This window comes from Girardinichthys multiradiatus, chromosome 10, assembly GCF_021462225.1.
Source record: "Girardinichthys multiradiatus isolate DD_20200921_A chromosome 10, DD_fGirMul_XY1, whole genome shotgun sequence".
Classification (NCBI taxonomy): Eukaryota; Metazoa; Chordata; class Actinopteri; order Cyprinodontiformes; family Goodeidae; genus Girardinichthys; species Girardinichthys multiradiatus.
This window is the reverse complement of record NC_061803.1, coordinates 6,474,425-6,498,668: the sequence shown is the minus strand read 5'-3', so window position 1 is coordinate 6,498,668 and position 24,244 is coordinate 6,474,425. Positions and strand designations below refer to the sequence as shown.

The window sequence follows — 24,244 nt, the reverse complement described above, 5'->3', positions numbered from 1 at the left end:
CATTCGAGTATGTCTGCAGATGACAGGAGTCTGTCTTGTACTGGAAATCTGAGGAATGGTGAGAGCACAGTCCCCTGTGGTGCTCCTGTGCTGCTGACTACCTGGTTAGACACATGACCCTTCAGCCTCGCAAACGGTCCCTATATATATATATATATATATACAGGGGTTGGACAATGAAACTGAAACACCTGGTTTTACACCAAAATAATTTATTAGTATGGTGTAGGGCCTCCTTTGCGGCCAATACAGCGTCAATTCGTCTTGGGAATGACACATACAAGTCCTGCACAGCGGTCAGAGGGATTTTAAGCCATTCTTCTTGCAGGATAGTGGCCAGGTCACTACGTGATACTGGTGGAGGAAAAAGTGGCTCAATAATATTTAGATCTGGTGACTGTGTAGGCCATGGGAGATGTTCAACTTCACTTTCATGTTCATCAAACCAATCTTTCACCAGTCTTGCTGTGTGTATTGGTGCATTGTCATCCTGATACACGGCACCGCCTTCAGAATACAATGTTTGAACCATTGGATCCACATGGTCCTCAAGAATGGTTCGGTAGTCCTTGGCAGTGATGCGCCCATCTAGCACAAGTATTGGGCCAAGGGAATGCCATGATATGGCAGCCCAAACTATCACTGATCTATCCCCATGCTTCACTCTGGGCATGCAACAGTCTGGGTGGTACGCTTCTTTGGGGCTTCTTCACACCGTAACACTCCCGGATGTGGGGAAAACAGTAAAGGTGGACACATCAGAGAACAATACATGTTTCACATTGTCCACAGCCCAAGATTTGCGCTCCTTGCACCATTGAAACTGACGTTTGGCATTGGCATGAGTGACCAAAGGTTTGACTATAGCAGCCCGGCCGTGTATATTGACCCTGTGGCGCTCCCAATGGACAGTTCTGGTGGAAACAGGAGAGTTGAGGTGCACATTTAATTCTGCCGTGATTTGGGCAGCCGTGGTTTTATGTTTTTTGGATACAATCCGGGTTAGCACTGGAACATGCCTTTCAGACAGCTTCCTCTTGCGTCCACAGTTAATCCTGTTGGATGTGGTTCGTCCTTCTTGGTGGTATGCTGACATTACCCTGGATACAGTGGCTCTTGATACATCACAAAGACTTGCGGTCTTGGTCACAGATGCACCAGCCAGACGTGCACCAACAATTTGTCCTCTTTTGAACTCTGGTATGTCACCCATAATGTTGTGTGCATTTCAATATTTTGATCAAAACTGTGCTCTTACCCTGCTAATTGAACCTTCACACTCTGCTATTACTGGTGCAATGTGCAATCAATGAAGACTGGCTACCAGGCTGGTCCAATTTAGCCATGAAACCTCCCACATTAAAATGACAGGTGTTTCAGTTTCATTGTCCAACCCCTGTATATATATCAGCCAGTCATTTTCTACCGCTTATTCCATAGTGGGTCGCGGGGGAGCTGGTGCCTATCTCCAGCAGTCTATGGGCGGGAGGCGGGGTACACCCTGGACAGGTCGCCAGTCCATCGCAGGGCGTCACACAAACAACCAAGCACACACTCATTCATACACCTAAGGGCAATTTAGAGTGACCAATTAACCTAACAGGCATGTCTTTGGACTGTGGGAGGAAGCCGGAGTACCCGGTGAGAACATGCAAACTCCATGCAGAAAGACCCCAGGCTGGGAATTGAACCCAGGACCTTCTTGCTGCAACAGTGCTAGATCTGGATGGATAGATAAACAAGTATGTGGTTGAACTATAATTTAATAAGGGACATTTAAGCAAATGTTCAAGTGTGTGTATGTATAAATCCGAGCCCATATATATAAATCTTGATTCCTGTGAATTAGAAGAAATACTAAATCCAAATTTATTTATCCAGGTCTTGTTTTTAAAAATTCCTATTTCAAGATGGTTGTTATTTAAAATGATTCCACCCTGGGAAAAGAAGGGGAGAAAACATTGTTTAAAGTTCCGTTTAAAAATGATAATGATGAATGCTTTAAAAAATCTTACATGAACAATAATCAGTTATAAATACTTAACGTATCTCTGACAAGAAAGGATTGATCTATAAAATATAAAGAATATAGAAAGAAAACATGAGTTGTTGTTTGCTTAAGTTTTACCTTTACTGACCTTAATCTATTCAGTCTGCCATTCAGAGATAACCTTATTCTGCATTTTTTGATGCTTCATGTCAAGTTAATGCAGGCGAGCAAAAATAATCAAATGTTTATTTCAAAAAGAAAAACCCAGGTGCAGGTTGCAGCTGGTGGGGGTCATAAATGGACTGGTGGGTGTTTACAGGGGAGGGAACATTACATTCCCATACATTCTGCTTTATGTTTACTCATGTAGAACACACTAAGCTCAACTGACCTAGCCTGGAGGAGAGAAGGACAGGGACATATAACCAGAAATATCTGTGGTATTTATCTTTTCTGTCCCTTTAGATTACTCTGATTATTCTGATGGTTAATAATGTTACAGATAACACCCACACATACAGATGTATGCATAAGAAATGACATCTTTTCCAACAAAAGCAATTTTTTTTATATTTGACTTATACTTTGTTGATAAGTCAAATATGTTCTTTCTTTTTCCTCTTTGTAATCACTACAGCTGCACTGGCACTCCCGCATTTAGCATGAAAAAAAAAAACATTGTTTACATTACAACATACAATAAAACATCTGTGCTTGAGTTTATAGATATTTGTGACCTGACTACTACAAATTACATACTAAATAATATTCTAATAACTACTGTGCAGTCTGTCTACACCTTTTTAATTCCCTTTGTTGCAGGTACTCACAAATTTTAGGTTTAATTAACACATAACGTTGACGCCTGTGCTCATTATCTTTCCCCCTATCTTTTCCCATCATTTCATTTGTTCACCAGAGGATCTGGAGTTATTTTGCAGCAAAAGCTAAACTTTCACAAAGTTAATGAGGCAGCACTTTCAATTTTAACTTAATAAAAAAAAAATGTAGCACAATGTCCTCCTTTCCTTTTTGTTGCACTTCTTTAATCTGACTATCCTCCTGTAACTGTTCTGCAGTCAAACCCAGAGTTCCTCTCCACATAGTCTTTTTCAACTAGTAAAACAAGGTGGAGGGAAAGTGACAAATTGCTAGCCGGTGTTCTTCTCCACCTCTCTGAATGTTCATCCTTTGCAATCAGCCCTCTGACAGCATTAAAATGGATGAGAACAGAGCAAAGGACACATAAATGTGGTTTTGTGTGCAGGGCAACTTTAAGGTTTGCTTACACCAAGAGTGTCAAGAGTTCAAAAAGTAATTTCTTTTCTTGCTTTTAAGTTAAGAACATTATGTACAAATTTTATATGAATTTGTATCTTTGTAATGACCTATTTGAGTTGTAGCCCTTGAGACACTCAAATTGGTCCTAGCAGTCTGACACTAATTCAAAGGGCTCTTAGAAGGATAGGATGTGGTTTCAGGGGTTGGTGGCTATTTTGTCAGGAAAAACAAAACCTGACCATTATTGCTCATAATACCTTGAAAGCAATATGAAATTCACAATTATGTCATGTCCACTGATGACAAAAACAAGGACAAGCTCTATTGAAGATTTGTAGAGCAAAACAAAACAAGAAAAAATATAATGGTGTGTGCAGCATTTCATCATCAAACGCAGTAATTAAAGCAAACTTTCTGCATTGCATCCAATACCTCTGAGGGCCCTTTGGCAAAGGAGCGGGGATAAAAAGGAAGCAATGCCATCTGGGAGCACTTAATAAAAAAGAAACTGAAGGTAAAAAAGAAACCTGCACATTTAATAGCAGCTGAAAATGATAATTTTTTATCAGCTAAAATTGTGACGCAAATATAAAACAATAAAGTGATATACTGTGCAAACATAGGTAGATATACTCTCAACATTACTTCTTTAAAAAGGGGAACTTTAAGGCAGAATGAAAATGAAACTACTTCATGATTTTAACTATTTAAAATGCAAACGAGGACATTTTTGAGAGCCAGAAAGTCTTAAAAAAACACACAAAAAAAAATGGACATTCCATTGTTTTTTAACGTGGATAAGTAATTTTAAAATGTTCACCCACAAGAGCAACACAGAAAAGGAATATAGCCAACAATTGTATTACAACTGTCCTTTATACAAGAAAGAGCAGTTAGATATGTGAGTGTAAAAAGGGGAAGAAGATGAATTTCTCCTCTCATACCAGAAGAAGTTGCTTCACTTGAAACATATTTTACACTGGGATTATAAAGCACATAAAATATTGGCTTTGGGGAAAGTAACAGCCCAAAGCTGAAGGTAGAGGACAACATAGGTAACGACATGGTTATCACAGTGAGTGCTGATTGCATGATTGTTTGCTTTGATTGTCTTCTGTATGTATAAAAGCTCTGTTCATGTTTGCAGATTGCTTAAATAAATAACCTCCTTAAGTGAAGAAATTCTCTAAAAGTTGAAAGTGTTTTTATATTTTCATATTCTATTCCCTCATCACTCAACCATAAATTGTTTAATTCAAACTGAATATAATTTCCTACATTTCTATCCTTAATATGACAAGAAATGATTGATGAATGAAATGATTTATGATAGTTTTGACTGAGAAATGTTCGGGTTTGGGTCTGTAGTGTGAAAATATATTTAAAAAAAACGTTCTCAGTTTGTTTAAATCCCCTTTCTTCTTGGGGTATAAAATACTCAATGCCATTATATTTCAGTGAGGATATTAAATAATTTGCCCCCTTTAATTGCACTGCCAGTGCCACAATGCACTAGCAATTTTCTCACTAGAGGTAGAACCTAAACTTGTGTTGATCATTTATTACTCAAGTTCTCATTTTCACTTTTACTTAGGGAATTACTCTTTCCTTCCAGCCGAATACTTTGCAACTATAATGAAGCCAGCACACCAAGGATTTAAACTCTACCCTATAGAGCTGTCCATTTTCCAGGTCACTCTTATCAACTTTTAAATTTCTACAACCATCCATCCATTGGTGGCTGATGCCTATCTCTAGCTGCAAGAGGCAAGGTGAGGCAACAGTAGCTCAGTGGGAACAGTAGTCGTCTTGCAATTCAAAAGTTGTGGATTCGATTCCAGCTTCCTCTTGCTATATATCGATGTGCCCCTAGGCAAGGTACTTAACCTCAACTTGTGTAATGACCTGTGTGTCGGTATATGAATGTGAGTACATTTGTGAGTGCTATTGGGTCAGTGTGGCTCTAGTGTAAAGTGATGTTGCACATGTGTTATTTCCTAATTACAGCTCTCTAATTATCACCAGGTATGCTTGTTTGTTACTTCTTACATGACCCTATTTATTGTTGAATGAAGCTAATTACTACTGGTGTTTTCAGTCATAGGTGCTTATTCTGACAAAAAATGCCCCAAACATTAAGTCTACCTCATGGTTAGGAGCTCCTTTAACAAGCAGCCTTATCACTAAACTGATATTGATTTTCAATATGGCTGCGTTTCATGATGGAAAGCCTCCATATAATTCTAAATACTGGTTTTTCGGTTAAATATGTTTCATATCCAATCTTCTTTATATTTAAAATCCACTTGCTTTGCTTTAATGCTGCTACTTGCTGTTGCAGTGACGTAATTTGTACATTCCTCAATTTTCATTTATTAAGCTTTTAATGCATCTCACGAAGTAATTGTTCGAATTAGTGGAAATTAGAAACTGTCTTGCCAGTGCTCTGGGTGAGAAGTCCTCTCCCTATGATTTGTATTCAGTGATTCATTGCTATCCGGGGGGTGACTGTGTTAGAAATTTAATGGGGCATCCAGCTTTTGTGTGATTATCATGAGTTGTTTGGAGAAGGGAGATAATTGACATGCGGACAGTCAGAGAGGCAGAAAGTAAATCAGGTGAGAAGCTGGAGGCTGATATACAAACTGGTTTCAGTTTTTACTGGGTATGAAGCATCACATTCAGATTTGAATTAAGAACGGGCAATGCAATAAGATTTGGCTCCTCCAAAGGATCAAAACTGGGGAAGTTGAGGATAAATTTGCAAGTTTCTGATTAAAGGATAGCCCTGTTATTGTTTGAACGACAGCCACACCACAGGACACAATTTATTTTATAAATATCCATCTAGTAAAAAGTAGCAAGACATTTAAAACCTGTTAGTTCCAGTCTTGTCGATTTATAACATCTGTTTTGTAGAGGTTTATACTGGTATCTTTTGGTATATTGTGTGTCTTTGTTTTCTCTGACATGCTTGCTTTCTGCTTTATTTTGATTTTCCCCCTGTGCTTTCAGATAATAAGGTCTCCGTTTTGCAATCAACACACCTGCACCCTTGTCTTTACTTTCCTCAGTATAAAAAATGGAAATGTTGTGATAGAATTGTATTAGGGTACCTGATCAAATTTTATATTTTAAAACCAGCAATTTTTGCAAGTCCCTTGGTCTAGACTGAAAATTGAAAATAGCCATGTCATTTACTGCAACAATGCTCTAGAATGGTGCCACATTTTATGTGAGATCTGCCAATTTAGCAAAAAAAGTAAAAGCAAAAAACCCCCACCTCTTTAAATAGGCTTTCTGGCCTTGTTGAGTATGATCCTGTAGCTGGTTTTTAATAGGTTTTTACTTGTTTTTGGATTTGCACACTATTTTCTTTTAGAAGCCCATTTTAGTACATGGTCTACTCCAGCTCATATTATTTGCTGGATTTCTTTGTATTTTGCCTGCACAGCACTTTTAGTGTAACCTAGGTTTTGAATGTGCTGTGTGAATGAGTGACTGAATCTCCAGTTGCTGATTCCTAATTGACTTGACTACAAACCCTTGTTTTCACAATCAACTTGCCAGAGTCTCCTATTATCTCTTGTGATCAACTCTTGCTAGTTTATTGAACTATTTCATTTTTGATCATTTATTTCACTTGCTTGCCTGCATCTTGATCACTACCAAAACAAAGTTTGTTTTTCTGGTCAACGTAATAAACAAGTAATAAACAAATAGGATAAATTAAACAAGTTAAAAGGGAACATTGGGCTTTTCTTAAGTGCCCTATGGCAGACTTTTTTGAGCACTACAGTTTTTTAACTAAATTTCATTCACCAAAGATTATTCACTTCTTGTCATATATTTCAGTGTGACTTCAATTTCCGGGTTGAGCATCTAACGATGGGTGCTTTTTGAATACATCCTCCTTCATCTTTTCTCTCTCCCTCACCATCTTTCTCACAGTTCCAGGAGTATAATTATATTACCAGACAGTTAAAAGCCTGGAACACAACAGAAATCATGTCTAACCTGCCTTACATCTGTTGCCTTTCAACACTGATTAAAAGAAGTAGCTGAAAGTCTGAATTATCCACTACATCTATACAATACCTTGTTCAGCCTGTTGCATTCAAGTGCTAATATATCTTTACTTCAAGTTAAATCCCTTTTCTTTTTTTACCTTATTACTTTCTCACATCTGACTTTAATTTATTTTATAAATAAAACTGCAAGACCTATTCATCACTGTGAATAAAAATTTTTTTTCAGTATCTTTGGGCTCAATGGTGCTACTCTAATTGAACCATAAAGTCAGGTATTGTAAAAGTGTACATGTCTTGTCCAAATAAGTTACACACAAAAAAAAAAAAAAAAACATTTGCCTTTCTATTTAAAAGTAGTTCAGAACCAAGGTTGTTTGATAATCAACAGAATGGTGATATGAAGATGACATGTTTCTGCTATGGCTGTCATCGTTGCTTTTAAAGGTATTCTTAAGTATTTCTAAATCTATCTTGCCTTTTAAATGTAAGAATAATCTGAACTTTCAGCTTGATTAATTAATCATTTAACTCTGACCAGCTTCCCTCTCTCTGCAATACAAAAGCATCCTCATAGCATGATGCTGCCACTACCATGCTTTACCACAGGGGACATGTTTTCAGGTTGATGTTCAGTTTTAGTTTTTTGTCACCTAAATAGTCCACATACAAAATGTAAGTGGACTATTTACCTATTTGGCTTGAAAATGAATCAAGGACAAAATACATTTTTCCTAAATGACATCTGAAAGTAATTGATTGCACTGGATTATATTGAAGGTTTTTTAAAGTAACGGGGATTGGACTGAAGTGCACCCCACATTATTAGATTTTATTTTACTCTTCATTGTTACATAATACTTTGCGTTGGTCAATCACATTGAATCCCAATAAAATACATTGAACTTTGTGGTTGGAATGAAACACAACTTGAAAATGTTTGAAGGGTATGAAAACCTTTTGAAGCCACAACACATTTGAATATATTAAACAACTAATATAAGTATGCAAAGAGAAAAAGTTTACTCGGCACATATTTTTAAAGATTTTAGTCTGCATCTGTTACTTTCTAAATGAAACAAAGAATTAGGCTACTACATTTCAAAATAAGGGTAATTAAACAACTGCAGTTAGTTTACTGACCCTTAATGATCTGTGCATTTAAAAGTAGAAGACAGACTGACCTTGTGCAATCATCAGCATATTCAAATGAATGGTATTTTTTGGGTTTTGACTTTATATGAAAATGATTTCATAATTAAAATTAAACTGATTTAGGCTCTAGTAAAACGTGGGTTTGGACAGATTACTGTATAAAATGTGGTTTAAGGACCACAGCTTTTATCTCCTGACAAGTCCATATAGAAATACTTCTTTATGTTTTTGACAATCTCAGGAAGAGAGCAAAGAAACTGCCTGTGCAGCAGAGATAAACTTTCCTCTTCTTTTGAACTTTAGAAAGCTGTCTCTTCCTCACAACTTACCTAGGACTTGTCTACATCTGGTAAATGTTATTTTCTGTCAGATATTGCTTTTTCTTTTCCTTTGCTCTTGTCATTTACGGATAGTCCACCAGCAGGATAGGAGTCCAGCTTTTGTTTCACTAAAACATGAAACACTGCAGCACAGCTGTTGCTGTACTAACTGCTTTTGTTCATATACCTTTATTTATAACAGCAAATTCACAGCCTTCAAATTATACTGATTCTGAGGTGGACTCGATTAAATAACGTAAAGTTAAGTTCTATTAATATCTATGTTTTTTATATAATATTTGTTATTTGACTATTTCATAAAACCCCCATACCTTTTCCCTTTTCCAGACATTCAACACATATTTCTACAGGAGTGGTGTTATAAACTCAAAACATTTTGTCGGGAAAAACTGCTCCATCATCCTCGCCCTTCTTCAGGTAACCCGGATTGCTTTGTATTTTTCTCCGGCACTCAAGTATTTTCAGTACCTCATATATCTTTATGTCCTGCTTTACCATACCTGCATCTCCAAACTAAAGTCCCCTCATTCAGAAATATGGCTTATACTTCTGGGTACAGGCCTTGGTTTGGAATGAGGCCCAGAATCGTGCCTTTCTCAGCCCGCTGAGGGATAACACCGTCTGTTTTGCTTTGGAATCTGTCCAAGGTTCCTTGAAAGGGAGGAAGTTCAGAACTGGAATAATTTCAAGTGCCCTCTCTTCAGATTAGGTGTGATTTTTGGATATTTAATTTGGAACATTATCAAAAATGTGAGTGAAAGTTAAAATTTACAGTACTTTAATAATAATATCCTTTATTGGATTTACAGACAATAATTTTATTTAGAAAATAAATGAAAGCTATTTAAGTTAAGTTTAGAATCTATTCAATGTTCAACTTGTTCAAAATCATATACAAGAATGAACAAGGGCCAGAGATTTATAACAGGAGTAGTGCTAGTGTTGAAATGCTGATTAACATTAACCAACTGACAAAGAGTCAGATGGATCAAAGAACCCTTGACACCAGTGCACAATCTAAGCTGGAAGGAAATCCAAGTAAGGACACATCTGAGGAAGTATATTCAAAAGATCAGAGCCATTTAAAGTGTCAGATTCACCCATGAACCTCCCATGGAAAATAAGCCAGTCAGCCCTTATGTCTGAAACATGTAAACAGTGTATACAGTACTTTTGTTTAAAGGTGGTTTGTAGAATTTGCGCATGATTGTGCAATGCAAGAAAAATGTTCCTTTCCATATCAAAATCTGAAAGGTTTTTCCAGCCCCCCACAAAAAAAAAAAACTCTTCAACTACCTGCCAGTATTAAACCCACAACCAAAACTTAAAGCTTCGCAGAGCTTTGTCCAAAACATGCAAATGAAGACCAGGACTTCTTTCCAGTATACACATAGTTGCCAAACCAGCCACTCAAAGGCTACCACAAACGTATGTTACATTGACACTTGGTTATCACAGGAGATGAATGTAACAGGTGAGGTAAATTAGAGTGACTGTAACTGTAAAATACTTCATTCCTACAGATGTGTGTGTGCTAAAATCTGCTCTAGTTGATATACTGAGGGCAATTATTGGTCTAATTATTGCAACACATTAACACAACCTTGTTTTTCTTGTAAAAATCAAAAGACAAATTAGAATAAAATGCTAGAAACATATAATTTTTTTATTAGCAGTGTATGTTTAACCATTGTTGCTCATTATTCATTCTTGGTAAAATACTTATGCACTGTTGTTTTTTTTGTATCAATTGTTTTGAGCAAACAGCAACAGCATGGATTTATTTTCTTCACAAATAAAATTTACTTTGTCATACATTTGTAAATTAATATGTGTGTAATGCTCTGAAATGATGGTCAAACATTTGTAAATACTGTGTGTTCCCAGAATGAGATTGGATATAAAAAATGACATTGTAAAATGTTTATGCCTTTCAGTCCATATAATAACCAACCAAGATCCAACAGATGATTAAAACTCAATAAAGTAATTTTGTAATTTGTCATTGCAAAACTCAAATGAACTGGAATGTGTCATTTGAGACATGATACAGACAAAAGTAATACGTCACTGACTACTCCCCTGCTAGGCTTTTAAATTATGCAATCAGGGAGTTGCTGAAACAGTCAGATTATTTTTTCTTAATTATCATGTAATTGTTCAAGTGTCATTATTAAACGAACAAATTATTGCTCAAACAAGTACACAGCCTCGCGGGAGTACATAATCAACACATTAATGCCCTGTTTTTTCATACAGAGACCTCATTAAAGATGCAACTGTGTTTTAGCTTCAGGATTTATCTTGTGAAAGTATGCAGAGAATCTCCTTACCATGACCTGTCCAATGAAGGCGTTATCCTGCTCCTCAGTGACAGTGAGATTCACAGGCAGTGAAGAGTTGAACACTGGATCGTTGTCATTCACATCAGTTACCACCATGTTCACCATTACAGTAGAGGTCTACAAAATGACACAAAACAATCACGCATTTAAAAAGATGTATTTTTTTATTCATTAAAGAGCTCGCCATAATGTTTCAAATTAATTAAATTTTGCTCCCAACTGCATGTTCTCTTTGTGTACGTGGGAAGTGAATTGTATAGTATTGGCTAATTTTGTGCCATGATGGTGGCGACTGTCATGCTATAATAATTTGTCCATAGACAATAATTTTACATAGAAAGCAGCCAGTTACTGTATCACTTAAGGGATCTGAACATCTCTACAAAAAAATCTATTGAAAATCTCTGACCAAAAACCTAAAGTGGGCTTTTTTTCTTGTAAGAAAAAACACAGATTGTTCACAATTAAAGTTTCTAACATTGGTGTCAGTGTGTGTGTGTCAGTGTGTTTGTGTGTGTGTGTGTGTGTGTGCATTTTTGTTTGTGCCTTGCCAGTGTAATGGAAAATTCTTTTAAAATGCTCTGATCTTTCCTTCTCCTCTCATTTGATCCTGTGTTTTATCACTCAGAGGTGACCTTCCATCTACCTCTATCCTCTGACCTGTGTGTTTTATTGGTGTTTAGTACTTAAGTACTTTAGTACTTGCTCAGTGGCAGTCTTCAAATGCTGACAAGCCTTTGAATAAAACCTTTACAAGATAAAGTCCGATCTTTCTCTTGTTTAATGAGTTCATTTCTCTCCCACTTTGATAAGAAAATCCACCACACCAGACATGTTGGCAGGAAGGTAAACTCTACTTTTTAAAGAGATACTTCAGATTTTTTGAAGGTTCTGTTAAGTTGTTTTCAGTAATAGTTCCTGAATCTACGGTAAAACTGTTTTATCAAAGTGAGTTGGAAAAAAAAAAAGCAGTTTAACTAATTAACAGGCAAATGAGCTCCTTGTTATGATTATCTCTAGTAATTTAAAGCAACTAAAATTAGTTTATTCAGTTTCAAAGTGACTAAAATGTTCAAGCTAACACTTCAATTTAAAGTTATTTGAAACAGATGACAGAGAAAGTACCAAAGTTTTTTGCTGTGCTATACATATAATAACACATAGTCTCTCCCTATTCTCTTGCTGAGCACTGCCTGTCAACTGACTGAAAAATGCCAGTTTTAGTTAAGATTCTTTTAGCGATCCAAGAAAACATTATATTATTTTAGCAGCAGTAGGAATACTTGTTGCTTTTCTGTTTTACATTACACCAATTTTGTTATTTCGTATATTTTTGTATAAATACTGTAACACCATGAAACTGGTATGCCTTAATTATCCCATGAGATTCTCATACTTACCTGTAGCTGTTTCATTTCTCAGTTAAAAGTTTAATTCATTTTGCTGATCATGCTCAAATGTTTAAAAATGTGAGACTGGCACCATTTTAAAAATATTTTTAGAGTCCCTTAAAATAGCAAAAGGTTAAAGCTGATTGATTTATTGTTAGGATAGTACAAAACAGATCATATGCCTACTTCAAGCTGTCCTGCAACAAACTTTAAATTGCATCTAACAAACAGCGCCTTTACAGTAGGATAGGTTCAATGCGCCGACTTGTATGGTTCTCATTCTGTGGCAGTATGATGGATTCACTAGCCAAACAGCCAATTAGGCACTTTGTAGTCTGACACTCTCACAACGGGACATTTAATAATAAGAGACACACACAGGTATGTGTGTGTGTGCAGATGTGAAGTCAACCCAATAACTTTTGGGTGATACTGATTAATGGACCAGTGTAATGCATCTATGCTCCAGTCTTCTGTTCTTTTTCTAGTTTTCTTTGAATCTCCTTTCTATTCTCTTTGAATTCTCTTCTGTTGCTGGGTAGCTCCTACCATTCTTCTCTTTTTTAAACTCCTCTCTGCCTCTCATTCAATATATAATGCAGTGCCAAACAGCACAATTTTTAAACTACTTTTAACTATTTTTCTACCTTTATGTCCTTCGGGACACAAAAATAAACCGCTCATCATCAAGCCCTAGAGACTGGTTAACAAATTGTGTGCTAAGAAGTGGGTATCAAGGCCTATTTACAGCAAGAGAGAAAACCATAGGGATTCATAAGCACCTCTCAAATCTTTCTCTCTTATCCTATCAACTTAACTCAAGTTTGTATGCAAGTCTATTATACAAGGTCTGGACAATTATCATAAGTATTACTCCATTAACATCACCTTATGTCTTCGTTGATATTTGGATATGTAAGGAGATTTTTTTTATTAGAGAAGAGGAGAAATATTGTGATGCCTGACTAATAGATGGATGATGAAGAGATAAGAAACATGAGGGTAAACTAATAAAAAAGAAGAGAGACAAGAGAAAAGACAGAGGAAAGGGTTGGTTTCCTTCTTACTTTCATGTAACAGTTGACTTTTAGGTGACCTGTGATCAGTTAGATGAAAGAAAATGTGAGCGGCAACCCACACTACCTGTGAAGATCAAGAAAGACACTGCGATGATCTTAAAGGATGCAGATGCGATATGGAGATGCAGTTGCTATTTAAAGGTAAGAATAGTTTAAACTTTCAGTTTCTACTTTATTAAGGCAAAATTCATAGTTGCAGAATTGCGACGAAAAACAGTGCCCATCATTGCGCTGAAGAGTACTTAATTTAACCTTTAGTGAAGAGAATTTTATTAAAGCCTGATTAATGGATGGATGAAGAAAAGAGGAGAAAATAGTTAAAGGCTAATGAATGGAACAAGCACAGTTTTTTATTTCACCTTTAACATCACGCAACAGCTGTGTGGGTCAGTGCAACGCCTAAACGTATTCCCAAAAATACGTATATCAGAATTATTTCATGGCTTTTGAAGTTAGTCTTACATATAAATAAGACATGTGATAGGCCACTGACAGTGCAAGTGATTTACAAGAGGCAGGAAATGGATGCCTAAGCGCCCTGCTCCCTAGCTTGCATCTTGGCAGGCTGTAGTATTGTTGAAAAAAAGCTCAGCTCCTTCAGAAATGAGTAAAAAAGGTGAGCCAAGAGCCTTGAATCATGTACAAGAAAGCAAAAATGGGTTCAGTAATATAATGTGGATTTTACCAGAAAAATTAATGATGCAAATAAGACACAGACGTTAGATGGTAAGGAGACATTGAGTATGACATTGGAACCAAAATGAAAAGGTGGTTTGCACAGTTTATATTCCACGAGATGCATATAAATATCTGAAAGAGGAGTCAGCCAAGATGCTATTAAGACTATTAAGACTAACCAAATATTGGAAGGTGAAGAGTGGATGACTGCCACTGATTTCTGCGTATTATAATCAACAAGTTCAGAATTGACGTTATAACATAGTATACGTTTCCTAAAGATTTCCAAAGTTATTCATAGCATGATGAAACTATCAACAACAGTGAACACTCATTAAAGAGAAAACCTAATGCCAGGGATTTGCTAACTCTGTTCAAAGGTTCAAATCTGGTTTCTAGATAGGGTCAAAAGTCTGAGGAGACTAGTGACAATCAAATCCTATTTGTTAGATTTGCAAAATAAATTTCACTCATGCCTGCAACTGTTTTTGACCCTAAGACATCCTAATGTTTAACTGCAAATTATAGGACTTTAATTTTACAAAAAATATTAACTTAAACTATATTAACTAATAAGTCTTGATGCTTCAACAACTAAGCTAAATTTCTTCACACACAAGAATAAACAAAACAAACAGGTTTACCTTTAAGTGCAACCAAACACCAACATCAGAACTACTGAGGTAAAACCAGAGACAGTTAGCATTCATAGTGATGTGGAGTGAAAATCGCACTGTCTGCTTTCAAAGTCCTGACCAAACCTCGGTCCCTGTGAAAGTAGCATGATTCATTTATCTTTTAGGGAACAGAAATCCATTCCTTCTGTGACATTAAAACTCATGTGACGTAAAAAGCTTTTGATTTGTGAACAATGATGTTCGGAATGTTCTTTTTTGACAGGGACCGATATTTAGACTTCCCAGAGTTGAAGGAAAGTCTTCTCTGCTTAAACACAGGGTTCAGTGGGTTTTAAAAAGCTGCCATACTGTTGTAACAATACTTCACCTAAAATACATATGGCTTTCCTTGTTTTTTCTAAAGAACTCGCTGACTCTGTATATACACCAACAAAACATCTTCAGTAATAAACATCTGGTTCTGCTAAAAATCTTGGGACCAAAGAGTCTGCATTTACTGGAAGCCACTATTAGCCACTAATAGTAAGCTACTGCTTACTAAATACTAGTTCTTTATGTTTCCACAGAGCACAGAAAACAGGAGCTATTGCGAGCATTTGGGCCAGAAGCTTGAGAGCAAGGGGCGAGCTCATTGGGGAACTGCTGCCAGTTAGACTTTTGTGAGCCATGTTCTTCAGAGAAATAAGCAGTTTTATTCACTTTACCTGTCAGTGGTCATAATATTATGTCTGATTAATCAAATCGCGTTGCAGGGACTCCATGATGCTGCTACATGAAGAAGCCAATGAGGGACACCTCTAAACACAAGCAGTGTACTGGCAGTTAGACAGTGGAGAGGTGTGATGAAGTAACAGGAAGGTGGGATTGCACCAGGGGTTAGCTCAGAGCCAAGTCATGTTTGCAGTATTGATGGAAAAGCTGATGAATGAGTCAAGACAATGGTCTCAGTAGACATGGGTGTTTGTGGAGGATAGTGTAAAGGCAGATGGCTTACAGGGACAGCAGCTGTGAGACAGGAAGGAGCTGGTGAAGGCAGATAAATTCGGGGGAGTTTTGCAGGGATTATAGAGGTCATGTGATGTAAAAAAACAGGCAGATGAGAAAAGAAATCAATAGTGATTTGTGACAGAAAGATAACTGCAAGGGGAAAAGAAAGATTCACTAGTGAGGCTTGTTGAATTAAAGGATTTGGAGACAACCTCTAATGGGTTGTCAGGGACAACTGCAGAGCAATGAAGACAAAAGTACGAGGATGGTGACTCCTATGTATGATGAAATCTAGCATTATCTGCAACAAAATAAAAGTAGATCCATTTTGTATGGTCATTGTTCTGGTCATTGTTTGGGCAAAAGTCTACAAGTATTTTCTCATTATTTCTTTTAAACCTTTATTCTATGATTCACAAATTTTTGTAAATCTCAACTATTTCCAAAACTGTCTTTAATAACCCTCTTTTCACATAATACTAAAGGTGCCATTTGTGGCATTTTACTTCCAGCATTTCCTTGACACAGAGGGACAATTAATATCAGTGTGGCACAGCTGAGTTTCTTACTCCATCTGGGCGTCCGTCTGAGGCTGTGATCACCAGGATATAATGATCCAGAGACTCCCTGTCCAAAGGCTTGTCCAGGACTAAATGCCCTGAACTGGAGAGAGAATAAAAACAGATTGGGTTGCCATTGAAGGTATTGTATACACTTCAAAAGAGATCAGAGTGCAAATATAAAACACAGCAAACAATAGAAATCATCAGTAAAAGGCAGACAAAAGGCAAAGCAGGGCAAATCAAGATACCATGGTGCAGAATACTAAGTCTAATTTCTAAGAAGTTTCTGCTCAGTTGTCACTGATTGCTAATCATGTGTAGCATTCCTTCTAATTTCATGCATTTGCAAGATTTGTTTGTATGCAAATACAAGTAAGTTTGACATGAGTTGAAAACTAAATGTTTAGGCATTTTTTTGCAGTGCTTTGCAAAGTAATTCATACCCACAAAACTTTGCTTACACTTTGCCGTTTGTAAACTTCAATGTATTTATTAGGATTTTATTTATCTAAACAACACTATGCAACTAATTGTAAAATGGACAGAAAATGCTACATGGTTTTAAACATGTAGTGTGGATTTTTATTTAGCCCCCTGAGTTCAATTCTTTTGCTGCAGCTGCAAGTCTTTTTTCCACGGATTTCTTAACAAGCTTTGGAGTTAGTCATAGACTTTGACTGGGCCATTCTAACATACTGTCAGTGCTATGCTGGAAGTTGAACCTTGCCCATAGTCTCCAGTTATTTGCAGCATAAAACAGAATTCCCTCCAGGATTGATTTGTATTTAGCTACATCCATCTTTCAGTAAACGCTTGTTAAAGAAAAGCGTTTCCACCATGTTACACAAAGGAGATGTTGTGTTCTGGGTAATATGCAGTGTTACTTTTTCACCACACACAGCATTTGCATGTAGGCCAAGAGATTCAATTTTGTTGCAATGCTTTCCACATTTTTCTTCCACATCCTTCTTCCACATGCCCAGCCTGTTTGTTCAGGTGGATAACTACAGGTATGCATATGTACCATACTCTTCCCCATTTCAGATGAGGGATCAAAGCAGTGCTCTGTGAGATGTTCAATGATTGGGAAGTTGTTTTAAAACCTAACATTGGTTTTAACTATTCCGCTCTACACTCTTGATCACCAACCATCTCCAACAAACATGTGAGGCCTTCACAGAACAGCTACATTTATACTAAGATTAAAATATAGAAAGGACAAATCTATGGGAATTACTAAGTACTAAGAATTACTAAGCTAATTACTTAAAGTAATTAGCTTGACTAAATTTTATTTAGTGGTATATAAGGATAAGTATAACAGTATATAAGAGGGCTAAATACAACTGCAGGCCACACTGATACTTTTTTTTTTGCTGTAAAAATTTTGAAAACCTAGCATCATTCCTTCCCCTTTACACTTATGAACTGCTTTATATTGGTCTTTCATATAAAATCCCAATAAAATAAATTGAAGGTTGTGGTTACAATGTAACAAAAAGTAAAGAAGCTCAAGTGGGAATGTGTACTTTATTTTTCAAGGCACTATTTCTAAATTGCTTCTCAGGAGGCTGCACTGAAAAAAAGCCACTAAAACAGGAGGCTTGTTTTTTACTCTGATTATGGGTAATTTGGTAATCCAGATGGCAGCTCATACCTATCCTTTCACCAACAATAACACCCCCCTGTGTGCTGTTGCTATAATAGCCATGGATGGATCTTATAATACAAGTTTGTACTCATTGTACCACTGTGTAGAAAACACAGCTGAGGTACTGCAACATCGTATTAGAACACTGTCTAGTTTCACAGACATCCAGCTAAATGTTCTTAAAAAGTAGAAATGAAGGGTGATCAGTAAACCTTTACCTGTACCATTATAGGATTCAGTCCGTCTTAGGTTTGTGCTTTTTATTCATAGCTCGTTCATACCTTTTAACTATAAAACATAATTTTGTCTCTTATTTCATGTATTTTATGTACCTTCTCCATGCTTTCCATTCCCCATTATCAAGCTATAACAAATTGTATTCCTCCTCCCTTCTACAACATTGATGCCCCTAAAATGTTTTGTAATTGTCAACTAAGAACAAGAAACATCAGTATATTCTGTTAGTTTTTTTTTTAGATAAACCAACACATAGTAGCGAGTCACTGTGAAGTGGAAGAAAACTTTACAGCTGTCAATCCATTTTGTAAATCCACTTAATCCTTACAAAAGGTGAAGGGGGTGAATAAGCGCAAGATACACCCCGGACAGTCCATCAAAGGGAAAACAAACATGAAACCCCAGGAGAAACATGGTGTTGTAGCACCATGCTTTGGAGAAGCTGTTCAAAGTGGAGAGAAAAATGGATAGAGCAAAATGCAGAGCAATCCTGGGAGACTTGATACTGGGGTGGAGATTCACCTTTTAGCTGACAACAATCCAGTACATACAGCAAGAGCTATAACAGAATGGTTTGGATCAAAGCATATTCATTTGTTAAAATGGTCTAGTCAAAGTCTAGACCTAAAGTTAACTGAGAATATGTGACCATATATGAAAATCGATGTTCATAATGCTCTCCATCCAATCTGATTGACCTTGAGTTATATTACAAAGAGGAATGAACAGCAGTATTAGTCTCTAGATATGTAAAGACATGCCCCAACAGACCTGCATTTGTAATAGCAGCAAAAGGTGTTTTACAAAGCAGTGACTGAATACAAACGTCACAGTTGTTACAGTTTCACTTGTGATAAATGTTTAAAAAATTGTGACATTTTCATTTTACTTTGCAATTATACAGTACTTTGTACTGGTCTGTCACATAACATTAAAATAAAGCACACTAACGTTTGTGGTTTTAACATAAAATGTGTGAAAAAGTTGGATATAAATGAATAATTGTAGCATATATGTATAGTTTTCTGAAAGTACACAGTCACTTTTCAGATATGAGCATCAAAAATCAAATACATCTAAATGTTATTTCTTGACTTACTTCTGCTGCAGTGCAAAATTTCCATTAACATCTCCACTGTAGATTTTGTAGGTTATTGGATCCTTCTCACGATCCACTGCCTTAAAAGGAAACAAGCAGTTAAACATATAAAGTATAAAGGCAGACTTACTATGTCTTTGCACATGTTGTAATTTTGAGTAGCAGTAAATTACCACCTGAGAGGTGCAAGCATTGTGGTCTTTGTGGCAGAACCTGTTGCATGTTATGGTACTTTCCCTTAATTTACAGAAAATGCTGGGGAACAAAGAAATACATTGAATCATGCAGACTTATTTAGTACCCCATGTGCAATACAGGTCAGTGCTGATTGCAGCATCATTTACTGCCAAAAAAAGTATGTCTTGGGTTTAGCTCTTGATGTAATTATGGCTTGGATGCAACGCTGTAAACAGTAAAAGAGAGTAAAATAAGTGACTCAGGCAGTATTTGCATGAATGTATGTCCCTGCTGCCAAAAAGAAATGCAAAGTCACTTTATTTTTAGTAGACAGACTAAATAGAGTAAAAAAAAAAAACTTTAAACTACAAGGGCTAAAACCTTTTAAACTTCAACATTTTTCAACATTTTTCATGTTATTTTTGTGTTTCTTACTTTTTTTCTGTAAAGGACACCACATTCCATGTAAATGGTAATATACATATTAATGTTTATTTAAATGACCCTAGGTGGAGAAGTATACAGATATTTCAAAGGTGGAGCATAGAGTGTGGTGATAATTGGATGTTTAGTAACTGCAAAAGTTTGTCATTATTTTTATTTTAGGCTAATTATTAGCTGTCACTAAAAATATACTTCAATTTTATTTAAATATTCAGTGCATTGAAATTAATATAATGCAGTCTCAATAAACAGTCTTTTCTGGATCACAGCCATAGAGTAAATTCAAATTACCTAAACAGGTGGTCATATTTGCACTGATGTGTGTGGAGCTTGCGCTGTATGGATATGTCTCTGACTGTTTGGGGGTGGAGCTCAACAGTGGTGTCTCTGCCCACTGATGTATTGGTGGTATCTCGGTGCACGGTGCTTAGATGTGTGCCAGCTCACTCCTGGTGGCTGTTTGCTGGGGCTCGGGCCCCTTAATCATTCTCCTGGTTTCATTAGTACCGCGCACTCTTCGGTAACATTTCTGTTTATGTGTGTCTTCTAGGGTGTTACCTTGTACTCTCTTCATTCTTCTTTCTCTCTTCTATTCTTTTCTCATTCTCCCCCCTTCTTTTCTTTTTTTCCTTTTTGTTTCCGTCTCCGTGTCCATTACAATTGAAATAATCCCAAAGCAGTTTCTAATAAAGTTTATATATATATATATATATATATATATATATATATATATATATATATATATATACAGGTCCTTCTCAAAATATTAGCATATTGTGATAAAGTTCATTATTTTCCATAATGTCATGATGAAAATTTAACATTCATATATTTTAGATTCATTGCACACTAACTGAAATATTTCAGGTCTTTTATTGTCTTAATACGGATGATTTTGGCATACAGCTCATGAAAACCCAAAATTCCTATCTCACAAAATTAAAATATTTCATCCGACCAATAAAAGAAAAGTGTTTTCAATACAAAAAACGTCAACCTTCAAATAATCATGTACAGTTATGCACTCAATACTTGGTCGGGAATCCTTTTGCAGAAATGACTGCTTCAATGCGGCGTGGCATGGAGACAATCAGCCTGTGGCACTGCTGAGGTCTTATGGAGGCCCAGGATGCTTCGATAGCAGCCTTTAGCTCATCCAGAGTGTTGGGTCTTGAGTATCTCAACGTTCTCTTCACAATATCCCACAGATTCTCTATGGGGTTCAGGTCAGGAGAGTTGGCAGGCCAATTGAGCACAGTGATACCATGGTCAGTAAACCATTTACCAGTGGCTTTGACACTGTGAGCAGGTGCCAGGTCGTGCTGAAAAATGAAATCTTCATCTCCTTAAAGCTTTTCAGCAGATGGAAGCATGAAGTGCTCCAAACTCTCCTGATAGCTAGCTGCATTGACCCTGCCCTTGATAAAACACAGTGGACCAACACCAGCAGCTGACACGGCACCCCAGACCATCACTGACTGTGGGTACTCGACACTGGACTTCTGGCATTTTGGCATTTCCTTCTCCCCAGTCTTCCTCCAGACTCTGGCATCTTGATTTCCGAATGACATGCAGAATTTGCTTTCATCTGAAAAAAGTACGTTGTACCACTGAGCAACAGTCCAGTGCTGCTTCTCTGTAGCCCAGGTCAGGCGCTTCTGCCGCTGTTTCTGGTTCAAAAGTGGCTTGACCTGGGGAATGCGGCACCTGTAGCCCATTTCCTGCACACGCCTGTGCACGGTGGCTCTGGATGTTTCTACTCCAGACTCAGTCCACTGCTTCCGCAGGTCCTCCAAGGTCTGGAATCGGCCCTTCTCCACAATCTTCCTCAGGGTCTGGTCACCTCTTCTCGTTGTGCAGCGTTTTCTGCCACACTTTTTCCTTCCCACAGACTTCCCACTGAGGTGCCTTGATACAGCACTCTGGGAACAGCCTATTCATTCAGAAATCTCTTTCTGTGTCTTACCCTCTTGCTTGAGGGTGTCAATAGTGGCCTTCTGGACAGCAGTCAGGTCGGTGGTCTTACCCATGATTGGGGTTTTGAGTGATGAACCAGGCTGGGAGTTTTAAAGGCCTCAGGAATCTTTTGCAGGTGTTCAGAGTTAACTCGTTGATTCAGATGATTAGGTTCATAGCTCGTTTAGAGACCCTTTTAATGATATGCTAATTTTGTGAGATAGGAATTTTGGGTTTTCATGAGCTGTATGCCACAATCATCCGTATTAAGACAATAAAAGACCTGAAATATTTCAGTTAGTGTGCAATGAATCTAAAATATATGAATGTTAAATTTTCATCATGATATTATGGAAAATAATGAACTTTATCACAATATGCTAATATTTTGAGAAGGACCTGTATATATATACACTCACTCACCACTTTATTAGGTACACCTTGCCAGTACCAGGTTGGACCCCCTTTTGCCTTCAGAACTGCTTTAATTTTTCATGGCATAGATTCAACAAGGTACTGGAAACGTGGCTCAGGGAGTTTAGTCCATATTGACATGATAGCATCACACATATGCTGCAGATTTGTTGGCTGCACATCCATGATGTGAATCTCCCGTTCCACAACATCACAAAGCTGCTCTATTGGATTGGGATCTGGTGAGTGTGGAGGCCATTTGAGTCCAGTGAACTCATTGTCATATTCAAGAAACCAGTCTGAGATGATTCGTGCTTTATGACATGGTGCGTTATCCTGCTGGAATTAACCATCAGAAGATGGGTACACTGTGGTCATAAAGGGCTGGACATGGTCAGCAACAATACCCAGGTAGGCTGTGGTGTTGACACGATGCTCAATTGGTACTAAGGGGCCCAAAGTGTGCCAAGAAAATATCCCCCACACCATTACACCACCACCACCAGCCTGAACCATTGATAAAAGGCAGGATGGATCAATGCTTTCATGTTGTTGACGTCAAATTCTGACCCTACCATCCGAATGTTGCAGCAGAAATTGAGGCTCATCAGACCAGGCAACGTTTTTCCAATCTTCTATTCAATTTTGGTGAGCCTGTGCGAATTGTAGCCTCAGTTTGCTGTTCTTAGCTGACAGGAGTGGCACCTGGTGTGGTCTTCTGCTGCTGTAGCCCATCCGCCTCAAGGTTCGACGTGTTGTACGTTCAGAGATGCTCTTTGCATGCCTTGGTTGTAACAAGTGGTTATTTGAGTTACTGTTGTCTTTCTATCAGCTCGAACCAGTCTGGCCATTCTCCTCTGATCTCTGGCATCAACAAGGTATTTGCGCCCACAGAACTGAGGCTCACTGGGTATTTTCTCTTTTTCGGACCATTCTCTGTAAACCCTAGAGATGGTAGTGTGTGAAAATCCCAGTAGATCAGCAGTTTTTGAAACACTCAGACCAGCCCGTCTGGCACCAACAACCATGCCAAGTTCAAAGTCACTTAAATCACCTTCCTTCCCCATTCTGATGCTCAGTTTGAACTACCGCAGATCGTCAGTAGGCAGTGAATGTGTGTGTGTGTGTGTGTTTATTTCCACCCTCTGCTCTAGAGCATTTCCTGGCAGGTGCTACTGATCAGGGCCTAATCACTGGCCTTCTTAAGGAGCTGAGACCAGGAGGGAGACATCAGCCCGTTGCAACATTTTTGTGGTATTGACCGTGATGTGCAGTGCTTGTGCATACATTTTGCTGAACCTAATCAGAATTTTCTCTTGTCTTTTTCCCCAGACCTTGCCTGATGGGTTCTTAAGGCTCCTAGTCCTGTGATCTGTTTTCTGAGCGAGCTTCAATGTTTTGTTCCTCATCTCCCACCGTGAGTCTCCCTACCTTCTCAGCTTCCGGCCCTAGCTTGGGGGAGGTTTTTTGGAGAACCTTACTTCTGTTGTCACCTGCCTGTCCACCCACCTACGTGGGAACGCTTAAACTGAGTTATCACTTGAGAGCTAAAGGAAAGAAAGGAAACTGCCGCCTCCAACACTCATTCTGCCAACCTCCATCTCAGAGGAAAGACTTACCTCCCCAGCTAAACCACTACTGTTCTGGCTGTAAGTCCCTGAACAAACCCTTCTAAAAGAAAACACCTTGAAATGATCCTGGGATATCCATAACCGTGTCACATTCCCTTCCAGAGAAGAACCAGGCTCCTGCTGTCATTGCCTGGGTCCCTGTCTCGCCTTGTTCCTTTT

General features: G+C 37.7%; 1 protein-coding gene across 1 annotated transcript in view; it reads right to left on the bottom strand.

The window, feature by feature from the left end:
- Positions 1-24,244, bottom strand: part of LOC124874972 (protocadherin-15-like) — a 346,908-nt gene that overhangs the window by 120,212 nt on the left and 202,452 nt on the right. The window contains exons 18-20 of the mRNA XM_047376690.1: positions 19,464-19,543; positions 16,483-16,576; positions 11,129-11,257 (exon numbers count right to left, since the gene is read on the bottom strand). Of these exons, the coding sequence (XP_047232646.1) occupies positions 11,129-11,257; positions 16,483-16,576; positions 19,464-19,543 (303 nt within the window). The remainder of the gene's footprint in view (positions 1-11,128; positions 11,258-16,482; positions 16,577-19,463; positions 19,544-24,244) is intronic.